The sequence below is a fragment of the Gossypium arboreum genome, chromosome 3 (assembly GCF_025698485.1).
Source record: "Gossypium arboreum isolate Shixiya-1 chromosome 3, ASM2569848v2, whole genome shotgun sequence".
NCBI classification, from domain to species: Eukaryota; Viridiplantae; Streptophyta; class Magnoliopsida; order Malvales; family Malvaceae; genus Gossypium; species Gossypium arboreum.
The window spans coordinates 2,341,226-2,363,251 of NC_069072.1; the positions used below are offsets into that span (position 1 = coordinate 2,341,226).

Below are 22,026 nucleotides of genomic sequence, written 5' to 3' on the forward strand. Positions count from 1 at the left end.
CTCTTAAGTGGGAGCTTGAAACTATTCCTTCGTGAGGTTTTCACCTCCGTGCAGGATAGTGGATTGCTTTGGGATACATCCGTACCTATGTCTTCGTGAGATTTTCATCTCCGTGCGACCATAGGGAAATGTATTCCCGAATCGAACTTCGTCTGTATGAGCCTATAATGGGTGAAGATCGAGGAATCACTGGTTCAGTACCCTTATTCTAGAATCAAACCCCATGTAGCGAGCCTTAATAACCCACCCTAGGTGGAGCCACCCGAAACCCTAGTGGTTACCCGAGCAAGTGCTATATGTATTATTCTTCGCTTGCTTTGAACGTGCATAAACCATCGACTTGCTTTGTTTTACTTTCATTTGTATTTGCATGGCATTTTCATCATAAAAGGTGTTGATTCGTGTTCGGTTTCTAAATAGATAGCTTATCATGGAAAAGGGTTTTTGATAAAGTAGAAGACAACGCGGTTGTCCGGGTATAATTTGAGACAACACAACAAGAGAAAGGTGTGATCTTACCAAGGGGTATGTGTCGAGCTATGGAATTTTACTCGGATCAACAGAACTCCAAAATAATCTCCAAGAATTGAAAGAAATATGGAACCGTGGGACGACGAGTTCAAACAATTATTCTATTGTCATTACGGTGATTTACCTTATCTCGCTTCGATGTCAAGGTAGACGAGCACTGCTTTGAGCCCTTGCCCAATATTGGAATTCCGCTTACAGGTTGCTTCACTTTCGGAAGGTAGATTTGGTACCTACTATAGAAGAATACACGACCTTGCTCCGTTACCCAAAGATTCAAATAGATGAATTTATACGGACGCCAACGCCCCAAAGATTTTCAAAAAGCGATGAACATCACGGGGATGAGCGAACAATGGGTGACAACCGGATCAAACAAAAGGAGATTGTAAATGCATCCCATGGAGGAACCCGAGGATCTAATCTTAGCGCACCGACGTGAAAAAAAGGGTAGATGTCTTCGCCTTAAGCATCTATGGATGGTCATCTTCCCAAGGCTTTGGGGCATGTAGACGAGGCTGTTGTTGACCTTTTGATAGGCTTAGTAAAGGAACCACACTGCACCCGCAATCTTAGCGGAAACTTTCAGATCATTAAATGCTTGTAGAAGAAGCGGTGAAGGAGATTTATTGGATGTGCACACTTTTGCTATCCTGGTTCCTGACCATTTTGGAAAGTGGAAAAGGTCTCATATCGTATCTTCTCGAAAATTACTCTCCATTGAAAGAGTTAGTGGCTACACCGAGGCGAGATGATGTAATGAAGAAAATTGGATGAATGTTCTCCAAAATCTGCAAGAAGAAGATGTTGAATGGAGAGCCCGTGGATGGTCCCCGATGAAATATTATATCGATGCAGAGATTTTGATTGGGTTCCTTGTTGGGAGTATGGGGAGCCGTCGGACACGCTCCTCGCTTGCATTGCGACAATATAGATCCGCGGTTTACACCACCAACATACGGGTTGGCCCAAGGCGAGTTCACGTTCACAGGAATAATTACAAAAGAAAGTTCGCGAGATATCGAATGCCGGAACCGGACTCGTAAAATGAAGAAGTTTGCTGCAAATCCCATGACTACTCCTGAGTACGACCGATGGTAGAATCAGAGGATTAACAACAACATCCCTACATCAGATCAAGGGAATCCTCAGTCGGTAGAAGAGCACTTGAAAGTAATCCCATCTGAGCTGGAAATCATCAGGCAAGATTTCGAGAGAAAGAGTCTAGAGCTAGAAAAAAGGATCGAGCATTTGGAAGAAGAAAAGATGCGATTAGGGTTAGACGTCGATGCCCGTAAATTAGAAGTGAAAGACTCGTAAAGGGAAGAACAAGGTCAAGAGGACTTAGACAGGTTTAAAACGGACTATAAGAAGCTGCAGAGATCAATGAGAACCACTGGGTTAGGAAAAACATCCGAACAATGGCGACATGAAGTTAGAAAAGAGCAAAGCAAAGCTAACCGATGGGAGGAAAAATTTCGCGATACTCAAGCTCGAGAAGGTGCTCTAAAGAGAAGTTTGGTAGAAAGTCAAAATGAGAAAGAAGGGTTAAAGATCCGGGTATCGAGTTAGAGAGGTTATTATATCAAGACGCTCGCGTAACTCGCAATCGAGTTAAAAGCTAGTCGAGTAGAATCAAGAATTAAAAAGAATATAGAGGAACTCAAAGCAGTGACGCAAAATCGTGAACTTCAGATAGAGCTCCTCAAGTAAATAACGAGCGATGGAAGGAGCAACTTCATCAATCCCAAGACCAAGTCGAGGAGTAGGGACTACATCATGGGCAAGGCTTTGACTCAAGTACGAGAAGTGGTGACCACTTGCAAAGCGTTAGCGATACAAGCCGATGTCTTTGAGTTTAAAATACTGAGTTAGAGACGGATCGAGGCCAAAAGCTAGCTTGGCTTCTTAGGCGAGTTAAGGCCTTAAGTATCGGGGCCAAGCCTTATATGTAATCTATTTTATGTAAAGAAACTTGTTTTCTAGAAAAGTTACTCTAATGAAATCGAATTGGAATCAATGCTTTTTGCATCCATCTCATTCATTGCATTCATGCATCAACATTGCATCATACGCACTAAAACTTACAAGAAACCCTAAAATCATGGCGATTACCACGGAACATCGTTCACGGTACAAGAGGAAAACAAAAGCAATGGATCAAAGGTTAGAAAGATTGGAACAAATGCAAAAAGAGATGCAGGATCAACTACAAATACGTATGCAAAACGGTGGCCAAAATCCAAGAAGATGTAAGGGACCGATCTTTGGAGTCCCAAAGGAGTATGATGGATCAATTAATGCGTCTATTGGCTAGTGGATTAGAAAAAGGAAAAGCCCCATAATCAATAATGGAGATGACAACGAAGATCCCGTCTACCCTCCGGGGTTTGTCCCAGCGGACGTTCAGACACAACCTGATGTGTACCCAAGAAGGCCATCAGTCACTATCAGGCCTCAACCATTTCAAACCGGTGTCTCGGCACAGATGAATTATCAGACTGGTTCGGGCTCTAATCCGGGGGATAATCCGACCAACCCTGTGGTCCTCAATCTCGATGAAGTAATAGAAGCAGAAAAGACAAGGGTAGAACTCCCGAGAGAGCTTGAGGAAATATGTAGATGGTTGGAAGAAAAATTTAAAGAAATAGAAAACACCGACTATCGTGGTGGAATCGACGCTAAGGAATTAAGTTTGGTTCCAGACCTGGTACTCCCTCCCAAGTTCAAGACCCCAGAATTTGAGAAATACAACGGGACTAGCTGTCCCGAAGCCCACATCACTATGTTCTGCAGACGCATGGCGTGCTATGTCAATAATGACCAACTATTGATCCACTTGCTTCCGGAAAGTCTAGTTGGAGCCGCTTCTAGGTGGTACAACCAATCGAGTCGTAACCATATCAGTTCATGGAGGATTTAGCGCGAGCTTTCATGAAGCAAAGATCTGATCACGTGATGAGATATGGCCCCGATAGAGTCACATTACGTAACATGGAGAAGAAACAAAATGAGAGTTTTAGGCAATACGCCCAAAGATGGAGAGAGGTAGCAACGCAAGTTCAACCACCTCTTACGGAGAAAGAAACGACCATGCTCTTTATCAATCTGTTGAAGGCTCCATTCATTAACCACATGCTAGGGAGCGCTACTAAAGCTTCTCGGACATAGTAATGTCCGGAGAAATGATAGAGAACGCGATAAGATGTGGAAGGATTGAAGCAGGGAAAGTGCTAAGAGATCAACCCCAGAAGGAAAGAGAACGATGTGAACAACATGAGTATGTATAATAAGCCACCACCATGAGCCAACCAAAGGTGGTGACTACCTACCATCATGGCTCATGAGCAGGACTTCAACCCAAGGCCTAGCACAGAAAGAGTCCAGTTTACTCCTATCCCGATGTCCTACAAGGAATTGTACCAGAGCTTATTCGATGCCCATGTAGTGTTGCCCTTCTATCTAAAGCCAATGCAACCCCCATTCCCCAAATGGTACGACGCAAACACCCAATGCGAATACCATGCAGGAGCCATGTGGCACTCGATAGAAAAGCGCACCACTTTCAAGAAGCTAGTTGAAAAACTCATCAACATTGGCATCGTGAAATTTGATGATACACCTAGTGCAGAAAACCCATTACCAAATCATGGGGATAAGGGTATAAATGCCATAATCAAGAGTTCAGGGAATGAAATTAAGATGAATGTTGCAGAAGTGAATACCCCGTTGAAAGAAGTGTGGAAGAAAATGGTGGAAAGAGGTTTGATGGCGCAGAATTCGGGGGTTAAGCCTCGAGAAGCGAAGAATTATTGTGAGTTCCACGACCAAGAGGACCATGAGATCCAGAAATGCAGCCAATTCAGGGCTTTAGTACAAGGATTGATGGATAATAAGGAGCTGGAATTCTTCGAATATGTCAGGAACCAGGAAAAAGCAGACGTGTGTGCCTCTGAAGAAGGGTCGACGAGAAACGCTTGCAAAATCAACCACCCATTGGTTATCATATCACGCTTAAGAACTAATGAAGATGGGACCCAAGTTGCACCCAAAGTCGTGATCCAGAAGCCCGTTGCTTTCCCTTATAAAGATAGCAAGAGGGTACCATGGAATTACAGCTGCAATGTGACGATCCCAGGAAAGAAGAGCCCGGCCAGTGCTTCACAAGAAAACCAAGACGTAGGTTTTTTACACGATGGGAGACGTTATGTTCGAAGGCACAGGAACCAAAATTGCCAAAGAAAAGGTCCCGACAGTAGAGCAAAGGAAAGAAAAGATGGTCGAGTTTGAATCGTCAGTCAATGAGTCAGTAACCGAGAATGAAGCCAGGGAATTCTTAAAATTTTTAAAACACAGTGAGTACAGCGTCGTTGAACGACTACATAAGCAACCACTCGCATTTCGGTCTTGGCCTTACTCTTGAGCTCGAAACGATCGAGCGCGTTAATGAAAGTCTTGAACGAGACATACGTCGCAAGATGACATCTCTGTCAACAAATTGGACCGCTGGTCAACAATATCGCCACGACAATTTTATTTTCTTTAACGACGACGAAATACCACTAGGAGGCATGGGGTCCACAAAGGCCCTGCACATTACCACGCGTTGCAAGGGATACACATTACCGGGGGTACTGATCGATAATGGATCAGCACTAAACGTCTTACCCCTATCCACACTGAAAAGGTTGCCCGTGGATAGTTCCCATATGAAGACATGCCTAAATGTAGTAAGGGCGTTTGTGATCTTGAAAGAAACGTAATGGGAGGATTGAATTACCCTTCAAATCGGTCCTAGACGCACGAGATAGACTTCTTAGTGATGGACATTAAACCCTCTTACAATTGCCTATTGGGAAGACCTTGGATCCACTCGGCAGGGGCAGTGCCATCATCATTACATCAGAAGCTTAAACTTATAACGGAAGGTCGATTGGTGACCATAAATGCGGATGAAGACATCATTGCATCTGTTACCAGCAACGCACCATATGTGGGGACAGATGATGAAGCCATGGAATGTTCTTTTCGATCGTTGGAATTCGTAAATGCGACCTTTGTTGTCGAAGGAAATAAAGTCCCAACACCCAGACTTTCCAAAACCACAAGAATGGGACTACAACTGATGGTTGGGAAGGGAGCCTTGCCAGGGAAAGGACTTGGAAGAAGCCTACAAGGAAGGGTCAAAGTACCTATGCTCACGGACAAACGGGACCGCTTTGGCTTAGGATTCAAGCCAGATGCAAGACAAAAGAAAGAGGAGCAAGAGAAGAAACGAGAAAGGAGAAGAGCGCGTTTGAACGGGGAAGAGATTAAATGGAAACCAATGACCTTTCCCCATATATCCAGAACATTTGTGTCAGGAGGAACTATTTATGCCAAAGGAAGATTGGCAGGCCAAAAGTCCACTGAAGAAATGAGGGAAAACTTCAGCATTAATGCCACGTTCGAAGGAGGAACTGGAGAAGAGAATGGGACTGGCATTCGCCCTTATGAGCCAGAAAGTGTTTTAAATAATTGGACTGCGGAAGAGATTCCTGTAGTCTTTAAAACTAACACAGAGTAATGCCCAAAACACGCTTATTACCCTAGGCCTAGGAGTAATAAGTGTCTTTTTGTGAAATAGGCCTATGTTCGAAATCGTTATTTCAATAAAATGTATCCTTTCGGCTTATTCAGTGCAAATATTCTTTCATACTCATACCGTACATGCCATTGTTCTTAGATTCTTTTGTTCTTTGCATCTTCCTTTCTGCCCAAAACAGGTCTCCAGATATCAATGATGTGAGTGACCTTGCTATTAATTCGAGTCTCCCTTGAGCGATATGTGTCTAGAGGATCCGAGGATTTTGGAGTTGACGATGATTGTAACTTATCCCCGATTTGTTGAGGATGGTAGAACGCAAGGAGAAAGCAGATTCTACCCCACAAAGAGACCGTAGAAGTCGTGAACTTGAGAGATGAACTAGAAAGAAGAGAAGTAAAGATCGGAACTTGCATATTCTGAGACAAAGCGGGACCTTATTGAGATACTCCAAGAGTTCAAGGATGTCTTTGTATGGTCATATCGGGATATGCACAGGCTAAGCATCGACCTTGTGGTACATGTGCTCCCCATCAAAGAAGAATCGAGCCGATTCAGCAAAAGCTTGAAGGATGCGGCCCGATGTTCGTTAAAAATAAAAGAGGAGGTCAAGAAGCAATTTGATCTGGTTTCTTACAAGTAGTTAAGTACTCGAATGGGTAGCCAACATCGTCCCGCCCCTAAAAAAGATGGGAAAGTACGGATGTGTGTAGACTACAGAGACTTAAACAAGGCCAACCCGAAAGATAATTTCCCATTGCCTCATATCGACACCTTAGTGGACAACACGGCAAAGTTACTCACTTTTCTCCTTCATGGATGGTTTCTCGGGGTACAATCGATCAAAATGCATCCGAAGACATGAATAAAACCACATTTGTGATCATGTGGGGAACCTTTTGCTATAAAGTAATGCCGTTTGGATTGAAAATGCGGAGCAACATATCGAGAGCCATGGTTACCCTATTTCATGATATGATGCATAAAGAAATTGAAGTTTATGTCGACGACATGATCGCCAAATCTCGGATGAAGAAGAACATGTGCAAGTCTTAAGAAAATTATTTTTGAGGTTGAGAAAATTCCGGTTGAAGCTCAATCTCGCAAAATGTACCTTTGAGCCGTGTCAGGAAAACGCTAGGATTCGTGGTCGATGAAAAAGGGATTGAGATCGACCTGGACAAAGTCAAGGCCATACAAGAATTACCTCCACCACGTACTCAAAAGGAAGTCCGAGGATTCCTAGGAAGATTAAATTACATCGCTTCGGTTAATTTCACAACTAATGAAAAATGTGACCCCATATTCCATCTCCTTAAGAAACACAACCACGGTGGTTGGGACGAGGAATGCCGAAGACTTTCGACAAGGTTAAGCAATATTTGTCCAATACCCAAGATTGACACCACCTAATCCAGATAAGCCATTGATCTTGATTTGACGGTATTTGAAAATTCTATGGGATGCGACTTGGCCAACACGATGAATCGGGAAGGAAAGAAAAAGCGATATATTACCTCAAGAAAAGTTTATCGAGTGTGAGACGAGATACTCGTTCATTGAAAAGTTATCTTTGTGCCTTGATTTGGACAACCCGAAGACTGAGACAATACATGTTGTACCATACAACTTGGCTGATCTCTAAAATGGATCCTCTCAAGTACTTGATGGAGTCAATCGCCTTGAACGGAGAATGGCCCGATGGCAAATTCTACTTTCGAATTCGATATAGTCTATGTGAACCAGAAGGCCGTAAAGGGAGTGCAATAGCAGATTTCTTAGCCAGCAGAGCCCTAGAGGACTACGAGCCTCTGAACTTTGATTTCCCAAATGAAGATCTAATGTGCATAGCAACCACCGAAGAAGACCCTCAAGAGGGTCACCCTTGGAAGCTAAACTTTGACGGAGCATCAAATGCCATGGGTAACGGAATCAGGCGATTCTGGTGTCCCGAGTGGAGATCATTATCCATTCACTAGTAAATTAGATTTCATTGCACGAACAATATGGCGAATCGAGGCATGCATCATGGGAATACGTGCGGCCATAGAATGTAAAATCAATGTGTTAGAGGTATATGGAGATTACGCCTAGTGATTTATCAACTCAAAGGTGAATGGGAGACAAGAGACCCCAAATTGATCAATTACGGAGGTTAATCCTTGAGTTAATTAAAGAGTTCGATGATATTGTCTTCTACTACCTCCCACGAGAAGAAAATCGGATGGTCGACGCCTAGCAACTTTGGCTTCTATGATCAAGGTGAACCACCGGAAGATGTGAAACCGATCCAAATGAGCATTTACGAGGCCCCGGCTCATTGTTACAACCTTGAAGAAGAAGAGGAAAATGATGATCACCCTTGGTACCATGACATCCTACGATATGTGAAGAATCGTGAGTACCCTAACCAAGCTACTGAGAATGACAAGAGAACGTTGAGAAGACTGGCCGGTGACTATGTCTTAGATGGGAGATCCTGTACAAAAGAAGGAAGGATCAGTACTATTAAGGTGTGTAGACGCCATTGAGGCCAAGAAAATCTTGAAAGAAGTCCATGAGGGCATCTGCGGGACACACGCTAATGGTTTTACAATGGCGTGCAAATTATGATGTTCGGTTATTATTGGTCCACCATGGAAGGAGACCGTATTAACTACGCCAAAAGATGTCATAAGTGCCAAATCTATGGAGACAAGATTAATGTGCCTCCTCACATCGCATGTCATGACCTCGCCATGGCCTTTCTCGATGTGGGGCATGGATGTGATTGGGCCAATTTTGCCTAAAGCTTCAAATGGGCATCGTTTCATCTTTGTGGTCATCGATTATTTCACCAAATGGGTGGAGGCCTCTTCATACGCCAATGTCACTAAATCGAAGATTAGCAAGTTCCTAAAAGGAAATCATCTGTCGATATGGAATGCCGAAAGGATCATATCGACAACGCATTGAATTTAAATAATAGCACGATAGCGGATGTCTGCATCGGTTCAAGATCGACACCACAACTCGTCACCAGACGCTCAAGATGAACAGTGCAGTCGAAGCAGCCGATAAGAACATCAAGAAGATTGTAGGAAAGATGACGGAAACTTATAAAGATTGGCATGAGAAGCTACCATTTGCCCTCTATGCTTATCGAACGTCTATCAGAACTTCTACTGGGGCAACGCCTTTCTCATTAGTTTATGGAATGGAGGCAATTTTACCTATCGAGGTCGAGATCCCTTCCCTTAGAGTTTTGTCAGAGGTAAAGTTGGATGAAGCAGAATGGATCCAGATCCGATACGATCAGTTGAATTTGATTGAAGAAAAGAGGTTACGGGCTATTCGCCATGGTCAGATGTACCAAAAGCGAATGATGCGAGCTTACGACAAAAAGGTTCGTCCCAGAGAATTCCACGAGGGAGACCTAGTACTGAAAAAGATCCTGCCCATACAAAAAGACTTCAGAGGAAAATGGATGCCGAATTGGGAAGGGCCTTATGTGGTGAAGAAAGCCTTTTCGGCGAGCATTGATATTGGTGAAATGGATGGCAAGACCTTATCCAATCCCGTGAATTGGATTCGGTTAAGAAATACTTCGCCTAAAAAAAAAAAAAAAAAAAAAAGGAGAGAGGCCAGGGTGAAAACTCGCAAAGAGCATCTTAAGACCAAAGGGATTTTGAATTGAAAACCCATAAAGGGCAATTCAAATTTTGATCAAAGGTGGGGCATGCGATGGTCTTATGGTACCTAAATTAACAAGGAAGAGAGATGTTACATCTTGGGGCATCAGCAAGAGTACTCTAGATCCCCTAAACGCATATTGGGCAAAAAAGGGGAGCCTTCAAGAAGTCAGTACAGAGAAACTCACGCTGCGATATCTAGGGCACCTATTCCCTTTTATCCATTTTGTATTCCAGCAATGTTTGTTGACTGTAATTAATATATTCCCTTCAAATGTTGTTTCTAATAAGTTTCAGTTTTGTCATGATCTTTTTCAAGCATTTTGCATCGAAATGATGATTAATGGACTAAAGCCATTTTCACAAAAAGAGTTCTGCATATTACTCTGAAAGTTTCTAAATAGTACAGAACACAAACAGGACTATTATTTAGAACTAACCAAACTCAAAGATTGGAAGCATCCGAGAAGAAAGAGTTTAAATTGGGACTACCCTTCGGGTTTCTATTCAAAATTTAAGTTTGAACAAGAAGACAGGATACCATTTCAATAAAGGAACCTTGATTAACTAAGAGCAATGGAAACCTAAGCGAGGATTCATGCTCACAACATCTCGCACTCATACATTCATAGAACATTCATAAGTGCATCTAATTAGGAACATTTGATTCATTTTGATCATAACATCCTAATTATTTGACATAAGCATATATCTGAGGAACCGATTCTACGTGTCATGTCCCTAGAATCGATGAATTCATAAGCCTTAACCCCTAGCGGTAGGGTAGCAGTCAAGATTTACAAATCTTAATCCCTAGCAGTAGGGAAACAAATCGAAGACGAAGGTCTTAAACCCCTAATCGGTAGGGTATGAGACCAATTGCGAGATCCTATCTCTCTAGCAAGAGGAAACAGATCGAAGATGAAAATCTTAACCCCTTAAGCAGTAGGGAAACAGATCAAAGATGATGGGCTTTAACCCCCTATGCAGTAGGGTAACAAGCCAAATTTACAAGCTTTAACCCCCTGAGCAGTAGGGTAACAGGCTGAAGATTTACAGATCTTAACCCCTAGCGATGAGGGAAACAGATCGAAGACGAAGGGTCTTAAACCCCTAATCGGTAGGGTAACAGACCGAATTGCAGATCTTATCTCCCTAGGCAGTAGGGAAACAGATCGAAGATGAAGATCTTAACCTCCAAGCGAGAGGGAAGCAGATCAAAGAGATGGGCCTTAACCCCTAGCAAGAGGGTAATAGGCTGAAAATTACTGATTTTGTCTCCAAGTTGCGATGGAACAAATCGAATCCAATGAATCTTGTCTTCCGAAGTTGCGGTGAAGCGATTGAAGATTTATAGATCTTAATCCCCAAGCGGAGGGAAACAGATCGAAGATAATGAGCTTTAACCCCCTAAGTAGTAGGGTAATAAGTTGAAAATTACAGATCTTGCCTCCTCGAATGCAGTGAAGCAGATTCAAACCACCAAGCTCTAACCCCCAAGCGGAAGGGTAACAAGTCGATGTTCATAGGATCTTAAACCCTAAGCAAGAGGGAAGCAGACCAAATTGTAGATCTTATCCCCTAGCGGTAGTGGTGTAGATCGAAGAAGAAGAACCTTAAACCCCAAGCGGTAGGGTAACAGTTAAATTGCGATCTTATCTCCTAGCAAGAGTGGAGCGGATCGAAGACGAAGAACCTTAAACCCCTAGCGGTAGGGTAATAGGTTGAGTATCTGATCTAAAACCCTAAGCGAGGGAAACAAATCAAAGATGACAAGCCTTAATCCCTTAAGCGGTAGGGTAACAGTTGAAAATTAAATATCTTCTTCCCAAAAGCAGCGGTGGAGTTGATCGAAGCCACAGCAGATCTCCTTGAAGTTTGGTGAAGCGATTGAAATCACATGTCTTAGCTCCATAGAGTTGCAGTGGAGCAGATCAAAACAAACCTTACCTTCTTGAAGCTGCAGTAGAGCAGTGAAGCGGAGTGAAGCAACAAGATTGGAATGAAGCTACCTGGGGAAAAGGAGCGCTAGACAAGTCCAGACATAGTGAGATCGGGCAAAATTAGTCTTTCTCAAGTCTTTGCTCTGTTCTCGTTACACGACAACAAGCAAAGAGGGGCAGCTGTACAAGCCCAATTTTGGGCCCAATACTCAAAACCCACTAAACCCAATTACAAACCAACCCCTAACTCAGCCCAACTAAGCCCAAACCCCACCTAACCCTAGCCCACCCTCCTAAACTCCTCCAAGAAACCCTAGCCGTCAGCACATGCTCCCCACCCCTCTGCTCCACCACCACGGTCACGCCAGTCACCCACTTGCTCCACTACCTGCAAATATTAAATAGAGAAAAGGCAGGAAGTAGAAAAAAAAAAGACATGTAATGGCTATATATATAAAGCCAAATCGAAAACCAATAGGGGAGGGGGCGCAGTTTTTTTGTGGGAAATTGTATTCGAAAAAAGAGGGATTTTTCATTCTTTTCAGAAGGCAAAGGATTCATACCAAAGGGTTTAGAAAATAAAAACACGAACTTGCAAAGAAAGAATTTCAAGACCGATCTAAAGGTCTATCTATCTCTTTTTTTTATTTATCATTTTATCCTTTCTTTTATCGTTCTTTGAATATTATTAGCACACATTATTTAGGTTTGTTAAAACAACATGCATCATTAAATAAATATATAAAACACAAAAAAAATAATAAAATTTTTTACGAGAGCGATTTCCGGCCCACGTGTAATACGGTGGCGGAGCGAACTGAGCGACAGCGGAGCGATGGCGGTGTCCTCGCCGGCATATGGACCTCAGAGAAAATAAAAGCTCGTTTTTTTTTTTTTAACAAATGGTGGAAATGATTTAAAAGGTTGATTTTTTAACTTATATAGGCGTTATAAAACAGCGTCGTTTTGGTCGGCACCCATAAGCCCCAAAACGACGCCGTTTAGCCACATTGACCCAAGAACCAGCTCCGACCCGCCTCAGGATCCGCGCGTTTTCATCTGACGGTCTAATTACGCGCGCGGTCCTTCCGCTTTTTATACATTTTTGCAATCAAGTTTTCATGTCTTTTAAATTAGCCCTGAAGTTTATCGCGCTTTGTGATTTGGTTCTCCCTTCAGCGACGCCGTTTTAAGGACTCGGGGAAATTTCCCTTTTTGGCCCTCCGAGGTTACGCGCGTATTTAAATGGGTCCTCTCTTTATATCTCCTTTCAAATTGGCCCCAAAACTTTGATTTTGTTTCGAATTTGGTCCTTTTCTGATTTAATTTGATTTCTATATTATTTCTACCTTCTTTTTACTAATAACATTATTTATTATCATATTTACTATTATTATTATTACTATTACTATTATATTTAGCAACATATTACCATTATTTTTATTGTACCATTATTATTTTGTTTCCTTTATCCATTAATATTACTATTATTCATATTAATACATATTAAGGTATGTTTATTTACATATATATGCATATATATTTTATATAGCACTATATTAATTACTTTACTTTAATATTTCCATTACATTTTGTTTGCTCTTTGCATTTCGACATTATATTTATTATTACTATTGTTGTTATATATTAATGTATGCTTTTATATGTATACGTATATATATATTTGTATATAGCATTATTTGTTTATTACTTTGATTTAATATTTTCATTATTATTATTATACTTGCTTTTCGTATTTCTATATTATTATTATATAGTAGTATGTATTTTCATTATATACGCATATATTTATATAGTAATATTAGTTCTTTTTATGACATTATTATTTTGATTAATACATTCGTATCCCATATGTACATCCTTTAATATATAATATTCCATATTATGCACGTATATATTGATATCATATTATGCTTATCATTACATTTTACACATATCATGTACATATATATATATTATAAATAGCATATTGCCCATACATTCTATTATGTATATTTTATAACTATTATGAGCTCATTTTATATATATCCCGTATATTTTAATATATCATATATTTTTTTTCGTTTCTATTATTATATATATTTTAATACCATATGTATTATTGTCGTCTTATACTATTATTATTATTTTCGTCATCATCGTCATTTTTCTTTTGTCATTTTTATGCATCTTTATTATTTCATGTATTCATTGGTTTTATTTTCTTCATGCATTTGTTATATTTACACACTACTAGGCTTGCTATCATTTCATTTTTATATAATTGCTCACCTTATTATTTTTGTTATCGTCACGTTTATTATTATACATTATTATTAATACCAAAATTTGCCTTTATAAATCACGTTATATTTTGTCACTCAATATATTCAAACAATTCTTCCATAAAAGTAATATCCTATATTAGGCAATTTGAGATAACCGTGCCCTAACTTACTGGGTTTCGACTTTTCTCGTTTAACCTAAATAACGGAATATATTCTTTTTAAATCATTATACGAGTTTTGAAAATGCTTGTTCTCGAAGATGTGAAGTGTTGTGCCCTAACTTACGGGTATGATATTTTGTCATCTCGAAATAAGAGTTTTGTTTAGAAATAAAGGCAATACTCGGTGTTTGAGAATTGAGAAAACGTGCCCTAACTTATCGGGTTTCGACTTCTCTCGTTTATTCTAAATAATCGAATACCCTTTTAATAAAATACATGATTTCATAAAAGGCAAGTTTGCTCTCGAAAATTTAAGATGTCGTGTCCTAACTTCTGGGTGTGACATTTTACATTTTGAGACGAGAGAGTCTTTAACACTTGAGCTTTTTATAAAGAAGGATCGTATTTTAAAATTCTTTCAAGTTTTTTTTTTAATTTTTGACACTAAGACACTAATTAATCAACTAGGTACCAATTTTGGGCGTATCGAGGGTGCTAATCCTTCCTCGTGCGTAACCGACTCCCGAACCTATTTTCTCGATTCTCGTAGACCAAAATTGTTGTTTAAATAAACCAAACTATTTATTAAAAACAACCACTTTTATGAGGTGACCTGATCACACCTCGTCAAAAAGGATCGGTGGCGACTCCCGTTCTTTTATTTTCAAAATCCAAGTCGATTCCCGTTTTTTTAAAAAAAATGGTTACGACAAATACCATGCTTCTCATCATGCCAAATTAACCCGTCACTAGTAGGAAACAAACTGACCGGAATTCGAAGAATACGACTTACGTTAGATGGCACCATCAAACCGTCAACAAGAGGAACATCCCTTGCAGAATCGGATGGTTGAATGTCCCTCACACGCAAGGATTCCATACTAGACAAAGGACTCGATGACAGGTAAAAGTTCGCATCATCATCAAGCTAAGGATCACAATAAACAGAGATATCATTACCCTCACCCAAGCGCCATCTAATACCGCGCAAAAGCAAATCCTTAGCTGCACAAATACTCCTCCATACAAACGAGGGATTATGACCCTCACTTGAAGACAGAAAATCACCCCTCGAAAAATATCTAGCCTTGAAGATCCTACTAGGGAGAGAGTCTGGGTTGGAAAGCAGACGCCAACCCCGCTTGCTTAGTAAAGCCAAATTAAAACAGTAAAGGTTCCTAAAAAATACATCATTTTAATTTGGCCTAAGAGCCTTGTGCTCTATATTTAAATTTAATAAGATAACTTAAATTTTCTAAAATAAGTTTTTTAGTGTTATTTTTGTTAATTTAATAAAGGAAAATTATTTCATATACCGTCTTCGAGTTTTTTAGACTCTACAAGTAACTTGAAGCTTTTTTTTTCCCGATATCAAATACTGATTGTCATATCGATTTAGATCTAAGAAATTTTTTTATTCATTAACGGGTACTATTAATTTACCATACAGATCAACGAACCGTTGCTTTAAGCTAGCTAACAAAACTTAACAGTCCAATGACTTAAATAAAAATTTTTGAATAATTCCATGACTTAAATAAAAACTTTCGAATTATTCAATGACTAAGTTATAACTTTTTTAGTTAAATGGCCAAAACAAAAACCTATTTATAATTTGGTGACTAATGGTGTAGTTTGTCTTATCTTTTAACTTACAAGTTAAGAAAAACGCAGCGTTTTGCATGTTTCACCGTCCATACTTTTTCACCGCCCAAATATTGACTCGCTGAGTACACATTCCATTTTACTTTTACCAGCTGTTACTAGCTTTTCGATAAATTTTAGTTTTTATTTATTTACTAATTTTTTAATATCTATCAATTAAATTAAATTCAATTATTTTTATAAAAATATTATTTGACTAATTATAATTATAAAATTAAAATATAATAATTTATAATTACACGAAATTAAAATTTATGTATAAACTAAAAATTATATATATTCGATATTTATCTCAATAAAAATAGATAATATTAAATTTATGTTAAGGAAAACTCAGCGTTTTGCGAGTTTCGCCGTCCATTCTTATTCATAGCCCAGATATTGACTCGTTCTGAGTACACATTCCATTTTACTGAGTCAATCAAAGCTGTTATCAGCTTTTAGCTTCTGGTTTTAATTTTTCCTTATGTGATGCGGAAACTTGGGCTACCCTTTTTGTTACATGTAAGAGAGGTTCCACTATTTGACCTGTGAAATGTTCAAACCCTTAATTCTGTATTTATTAATGCTGGTTTGGTTCAGTGGTAGATGCCTAATGATTGTTCTACTTGAATTCGTCAAAGGGATTAAAATGAAAATAATAACAATAGTGGTGGACCCTAATTCTGTCTGCTCACTTTTTGCTTCTGACTTCTGACGCTTTATGTTTCACTCAACTTCCAGCTGTCAATGTAAATGCTAGTGGACCAAATAGCTAAACACCAAAACTTCTTTTTCCGACCATTAATAATAATAAAGGGTTACTATAACTTTTACTCCTTAAACTTGGTAATTAGCTCCATTTGGGTATTATAATTTTTTAGGTCTGCTTTGGTACATGAACTTGTCAATTAGATCCATTTTGATCATTAAACTTGACAATGTATGAACTTGACATTATGACACATTTAGATTGTGACATGTCATCAAATTTCAATGTAATCCAAGTTTAAAAATCAAAATGGACCTATTTGTCGAGTTCCAATAAAAAAGTACAAATATTAAAGTAGGCTTAGTTGTTTCGTTCAAGGACTTAAATTTATATTAACTAAAAGAGTTAAATCATTATTTGGGGCTTGAACTTGGCAACAACTTCCACATTGGGGCCTGAAGTTTTTTTTGTTCATGTTAGTCCTTGAACTTAGTAATTGTTCCCACAATGGAGCTTGAACTTTTTTTGTCCAAGTTAGTCCCTAGACATGGCAATTATTCTTACATTGGAGCTTGAACTTTAAGGTTTTTAATGAAATACCAGGGACTAACTTGGACTAAAAAAATAATTTAGGCCCTATTGTGGGAACAATTGCCAAGTCAAAAGACTAATTTAGATTTTTTTTTAAAGTCTATACCCTAATATAAGAATAATTACAAAGTTCAGGCTCAAAAAATGATTTAATCCTAACCTAATAAAAATTATATATATTGGAAAATATAAATGTTAATTAACTAAAGAGCTAAGATGATATTTATTATTTAAGAAGGATTGTACTATGGTATTTAATAAAATTTTGTTAAAATATCAAATAATATACTAACTAATCAAACACTTTTTTTTGCATCCATCATCATCTCCACTCTTATGAATTTGTAAAAGTAAAAGAAAAAGTTTTGACTTCATTGTATATCATAATAAAATATATTCATCCAATTCAACTGAAAATAATATATAAAATTGTCAACTATGATTGAGTCTTAGTTCGATTGATATCGGTATTGTTGCCATTATAGGAGGACGTGGGTTTGAGTCCATTGAAATGTATTGTCCTCCTATTTAAGGGTTAAGAAAAAGCTATAAGTAATTCTAGGCATTGAATCAAAAGAGCAAATATGATAAGAATCTATAATCGATTAATAGTCAAAAGAAAAATAATAATATATTAATCGATCGGGCTATTACTAGTAGAAAACTCATTTTAAAAAGTATTATTTAATTATTTCAAGGTTACTTAATACTTTATTCAGTATTAGTTCAAGATATTATTATAGAGTAATCCTTTAAAATACTATCTAAATAGAATAGGGTTAGGGTTCAAAAGAAGACTTGTAATGGGAAAAAATTGAATCATCAAAAATTAAGAAAGTATAGCTGGTGTTCTTTCTCTTCTAATACAAGTTAATAAGTACAACAATAAAATAACATAATATATATTCAATCAACTGCGTTGATGTGTGAATATAACAGGATAGAAAACGGAGTGCCATCAAAGATAGTGGTCGAAAGTGGTGAAATTAGGATCGAGATATGAAGTTGAAAAAGGATGGTGTCTTAGGAGAGATGAGGAGAGAGAATCATCCTTTCTACTGAGATCGTGGGCTTTTATACTCTTAGTTGCAGTCCCAAAGTGTCGCGTGTCGAGTCCCTATTAGTGGTCAAAAGCAAGTGACCAAGTGGCCTGCCACTATAAGCTTAGGTAAGGTGGTGCCTAGACATACTTTCAATCACTTTAGATAGAATATGATAATTGGAGTCAGATGTGGCGGTTAATGAGTAGGGTCCACATGAGTGTTAGGCTGAGGAGTGTTTGTGAAGGGTTATTCTTGAGGGATAAGGGTATAACAAGTTGCAATAAACACAAACAAAAAATTAAATGAGACATGATTTTAAGGTGGAAAACCACTTTAAAGCAAAGGATAAAAAATCACAGGACTTGACAGTACTCCACTTAAAGGTTCCACTATTCTCGAAAATCTTGCTACATATTACAATATAATGCCACTTAAATGAGCATATAACTCCAATAAGCCTAACAAGTAATCTCAAACAATCAGAGAGAAAAGTTCAGAATATCACTTAAAAATAATACTAACTTTAATATTGAAATCCAAAAGCTATAGTATTGGAATGAAAAATCCAACCATACACAATTAAAGATCTTCAAGTCTACTAGCCACTACCTAAAAATCAACTCAAATCTTTAGTGCTCAATCCAAGGGTAGTTGCAAAGTTGTTCAAACTTGACAGATCAATCAGACCAATTAGATTAGGAACTATCCGAGGTATCGATTTGAAGAGAGAGGTTAGACTGGTTGACTTGCGAATCGCTCAAAATCGATTGAATCGAGCTAAAAAAAGTGATTGAACATTCAGTTGAATCGATTGGATCAATTTTTTATATTTTAATAATTTGTTTAATTAAATCAGTCGAACCAAGAATAAATGGTCTAACCAGTTCAACAGTCGATTCGATTCTAAAAATCTTAGATTGTTAATACATATAAATAATGTTGTTTGAACCAAACCAGACCAACTAATGGGACTGGAAACCAACCAGGTACAGGTCCGAAGGGCATTGAACAAGTTGATCTAAGAAACGACAAGTACAACTTGATCTGATTGAATTGGACTTTTAATATTGTTTATTTATTTATTTTATCGTTTTTAAAGATTTATTTAATTGAATCAAATGAAACGATCGGATCAGTTAAACTAACAAACCGATGAATTAAGTAATTCAACCACAAATCCGATTTTAAAAACTTATTTTATTTTTCTTATAATAAAACCGTCCAATATTATTATTATTATTTAGAAAACCCGCGTGTATAGTATTATAATGCCAGTATCCTAGATTACATCATCAACCACGTAACATCATTCAATTTGATATTTTTAAATTATCCTCCACGTGCCTGCTCACACAAGAATCGGTTATCCGTTTATCCCGTGTGTTACCAGTGTCCCAGCTGGCATGCCACGCTGGCATTCCTACAAAAAGTCATGGTATAAATTCCTTCTTGCATTTTTTTTTCCTGTCCGGACACACCAGAGCCTAAAGTCAGAGCCTGCAAAAACAAAACTTCTCTGTCAACACCATAGCTATACCCACGAAGCTTTAATTTTTATGCTAAGGCAAAGGAAACGGCAGCGATTTACTGTAATTTCGCCCTCTATGACATCGCCACCGTCACCGCTCCGTCGTCTTTCTCCGGAACAAGAAAACTCTGTCATAGTTTCCGCTCTCAAAAACGTCATCACCGGTTTAGTCCCTTCCTCTTCTTCTTCCTCCACCGTTGACGTCGCTGTTGGCTTTGGTTTGAATTTCGGTACCCTGACCGTGGCCGGGGGTTCTTCTTCTTCTTCTTCTGCTTCCATGGTATTAAAACCGAGTGAAGTTATGGAAAAGTGCCACGTGTGCGAATTTGACGGTTGTTTGGGATGCAACCTTTTCCCGCCAAGTCAACAAGAAGACAAAAACGGAGCCACTGCTAGTAATAAAAGTAAAACTAAACGAGTAAAGAAAAATTACAGAGGGGTTCGGCAAAGGCCGTGGGGCAAATGGGCGGCGGAGATCCGAGACCCTCGACGCGCCGCTCGGGTCTGGCTTGGAACTTTCAACACGGCGGAGGAAGCAGCACGGGCTTACGATAAAGCCGCCATTGATTTCCGTGGACCAAGAGCTAAACTTAACTTCCCCTTCCCGGATAGCTACAGCAACGACAATGTAATAACATCAGCACCACCACCATCGGCCGCCGCATCGTCGACCCCGACAAATACCACGACAATGACAACAACCATTGTTTTTTCTGATCAAGAAATTAATAGCGTCTCGTTAAATGCATTACAACAAGAGAGTGATCAACAGAAAAATGCGAGCTTTGAAATGGGGTTAGGGACTGAGTTTTGGGATGGAATAAGCAATGATGATGAGATTCAACAATGGATGATGATGACAGGTTTCGGCGCCGACAACAACAATAATTCCTCGGACTCTGCCATGACCAGTACCAGAAATGCTAATAGTCCTTGATAGCAATTTTAAATTATACTGTGTAAGCTGTAAGCCAAGCCTGCAACTTTATCTCCTTTTCTCCATTTAATTTCTTTTTTTATTTTAGAACTAAAAACTTAAATCTGCTGTGTTTCCTATTTTTGCAGAATGGGTTTTAGTTAGAAAATTTTCAGCCTTCGGTTCTTCGTTAAATTTCGAGTTTTCAACGAAGATGATCGACGAAATATTTATTTGTTTAGGCAGGTCATAATTCATAAATTAATAATGTATGTATACAGTTTATGTAAGCTTGTTCTACTTCTTTTACGCGAAACTTTTGAAGAACTAAGGAGCAGGATAAGATATGTAAAAGTCACTATCGTTCGTTAGCTTTTTGGAGTATTGTTTTGTTTGTTTGTTTCCTGAGGAAATTATTTCCTGGATTTTTCGTTTTGTTGACGACATTCAACGCTGCAATTAAAGCGCGCAAATTGAAAAAGCGGGTTAGTTTTTGCTTCAGTTTGACTGCTTTGGAACTTTTAGGACAAAATGTGGGACCCACTGAAAGATGTTGGATGTTTCGTTTTCCCAGGTAAGAGTGAGGCAAATACCTACATACTGACGTGTACGAAGAAATGTTGGTAAGTGGGACCCACAATTTTTCACATGTGCCAAAATTCAACTTTTGTCTCTTGGTGCTTCCTAATAATAAAAAATTTAGTCTCTCACCCGCCCACTGCTCTAAGCGGGACCTAGGTTTGAATCGTACTTGCTGTATTGTTGTTAGATACTCTTCACCCAAAAAAATTTTTGAGTTGGTATACCATTCATTCATATATCAATTTAGTCTGTCGTCAGCCATTAATTTTTTATTTAAATCTAATATTGATTAAATGATAACGATTAAATTCAGAATTTTCACATATTTAATAACATATTAAATTGTTATTTTCATATATTACTCATGATAAGTTAATTGAGATGTTTAATAATTGTTACTTACATATAAGGTTAAAATTTCAAATTAAAAAAAAGTGTATGGATTAAGAATGATCAAATTAGAGATCATGGACCAAATCTATAACTTTACACATTATACAAATTTAATAACAAAATTAATCAAATAAATTTAATGTTATCATTTGAGTTAGAATTAAAATTTTAAAATTCAAAAAGTAAATGGACTAAAATTAACCAATTTAAAAAGTACATGACGGAAATTAATTAAATTTAAGTATATGAACTAAAACTACGATTTACGTAAAGTATAAGGACTAACAACCAAATTTCACCTTTATATTAAAAAATTAATTTAATATATGAATCGGATTTAAGGTTAAGTTGAATGCATGATTAATTTTCAATTTTATAATATGTTAATTTTCTTTATACATTGCATAATTTTTATTATAAAAATATTTAAGTTATTTATGTT

General features: G+C 38.2%; 1 protein-coding gene across 2 annotated transcripts; it reads left to right on the forward strand.

Annotated features, from left to right (window-relative positions):
* The first annotated feature begins 19,605 nt into the window (after positions 1-19,605).
* On the forward strand, positions 19,606-21,090 carry LOC108475810 (ethylene-responsive transcription factor ERF109-like). Of its 2 annotated transcripts, none has more exons than XM_017777783.2 (2): positions 19,606-20,659; positions 20,759-21,090. In XM_017777783.2, exon 1 carries the CDS (start codon positions 19,722-19,724, stop codon positions 20,628-20,630), a length of 909 nt encoding a protein of 302 aa, XP_017633272.1. In that variant the 5' UTR covers positions 19,606-19,721; the 3' UTR covers positions 20,631-20,659; positions 20,759-21,090. The 2 variants fall into 2 exon arrangements, with proteins under 2 accessions (XP_017633272.1, XP_017633274.1); XM_017777785.2 differs by having other exon boundaries at positions 19,606-20,652.
* The last annotated feature ends 936 nt before the right edge of the window (positions 21,091-22,026 follow it).

What these genes read in the sequence shown, in the direction of transcription:
- LOC108475810 (XM_017777783.2), top strand. Translation starts at nt 19,722, where the DNA reads ATGCTAAGGCAAAGGAAACGGCAGCGATTTACTGTAATTTCGCCCTCT.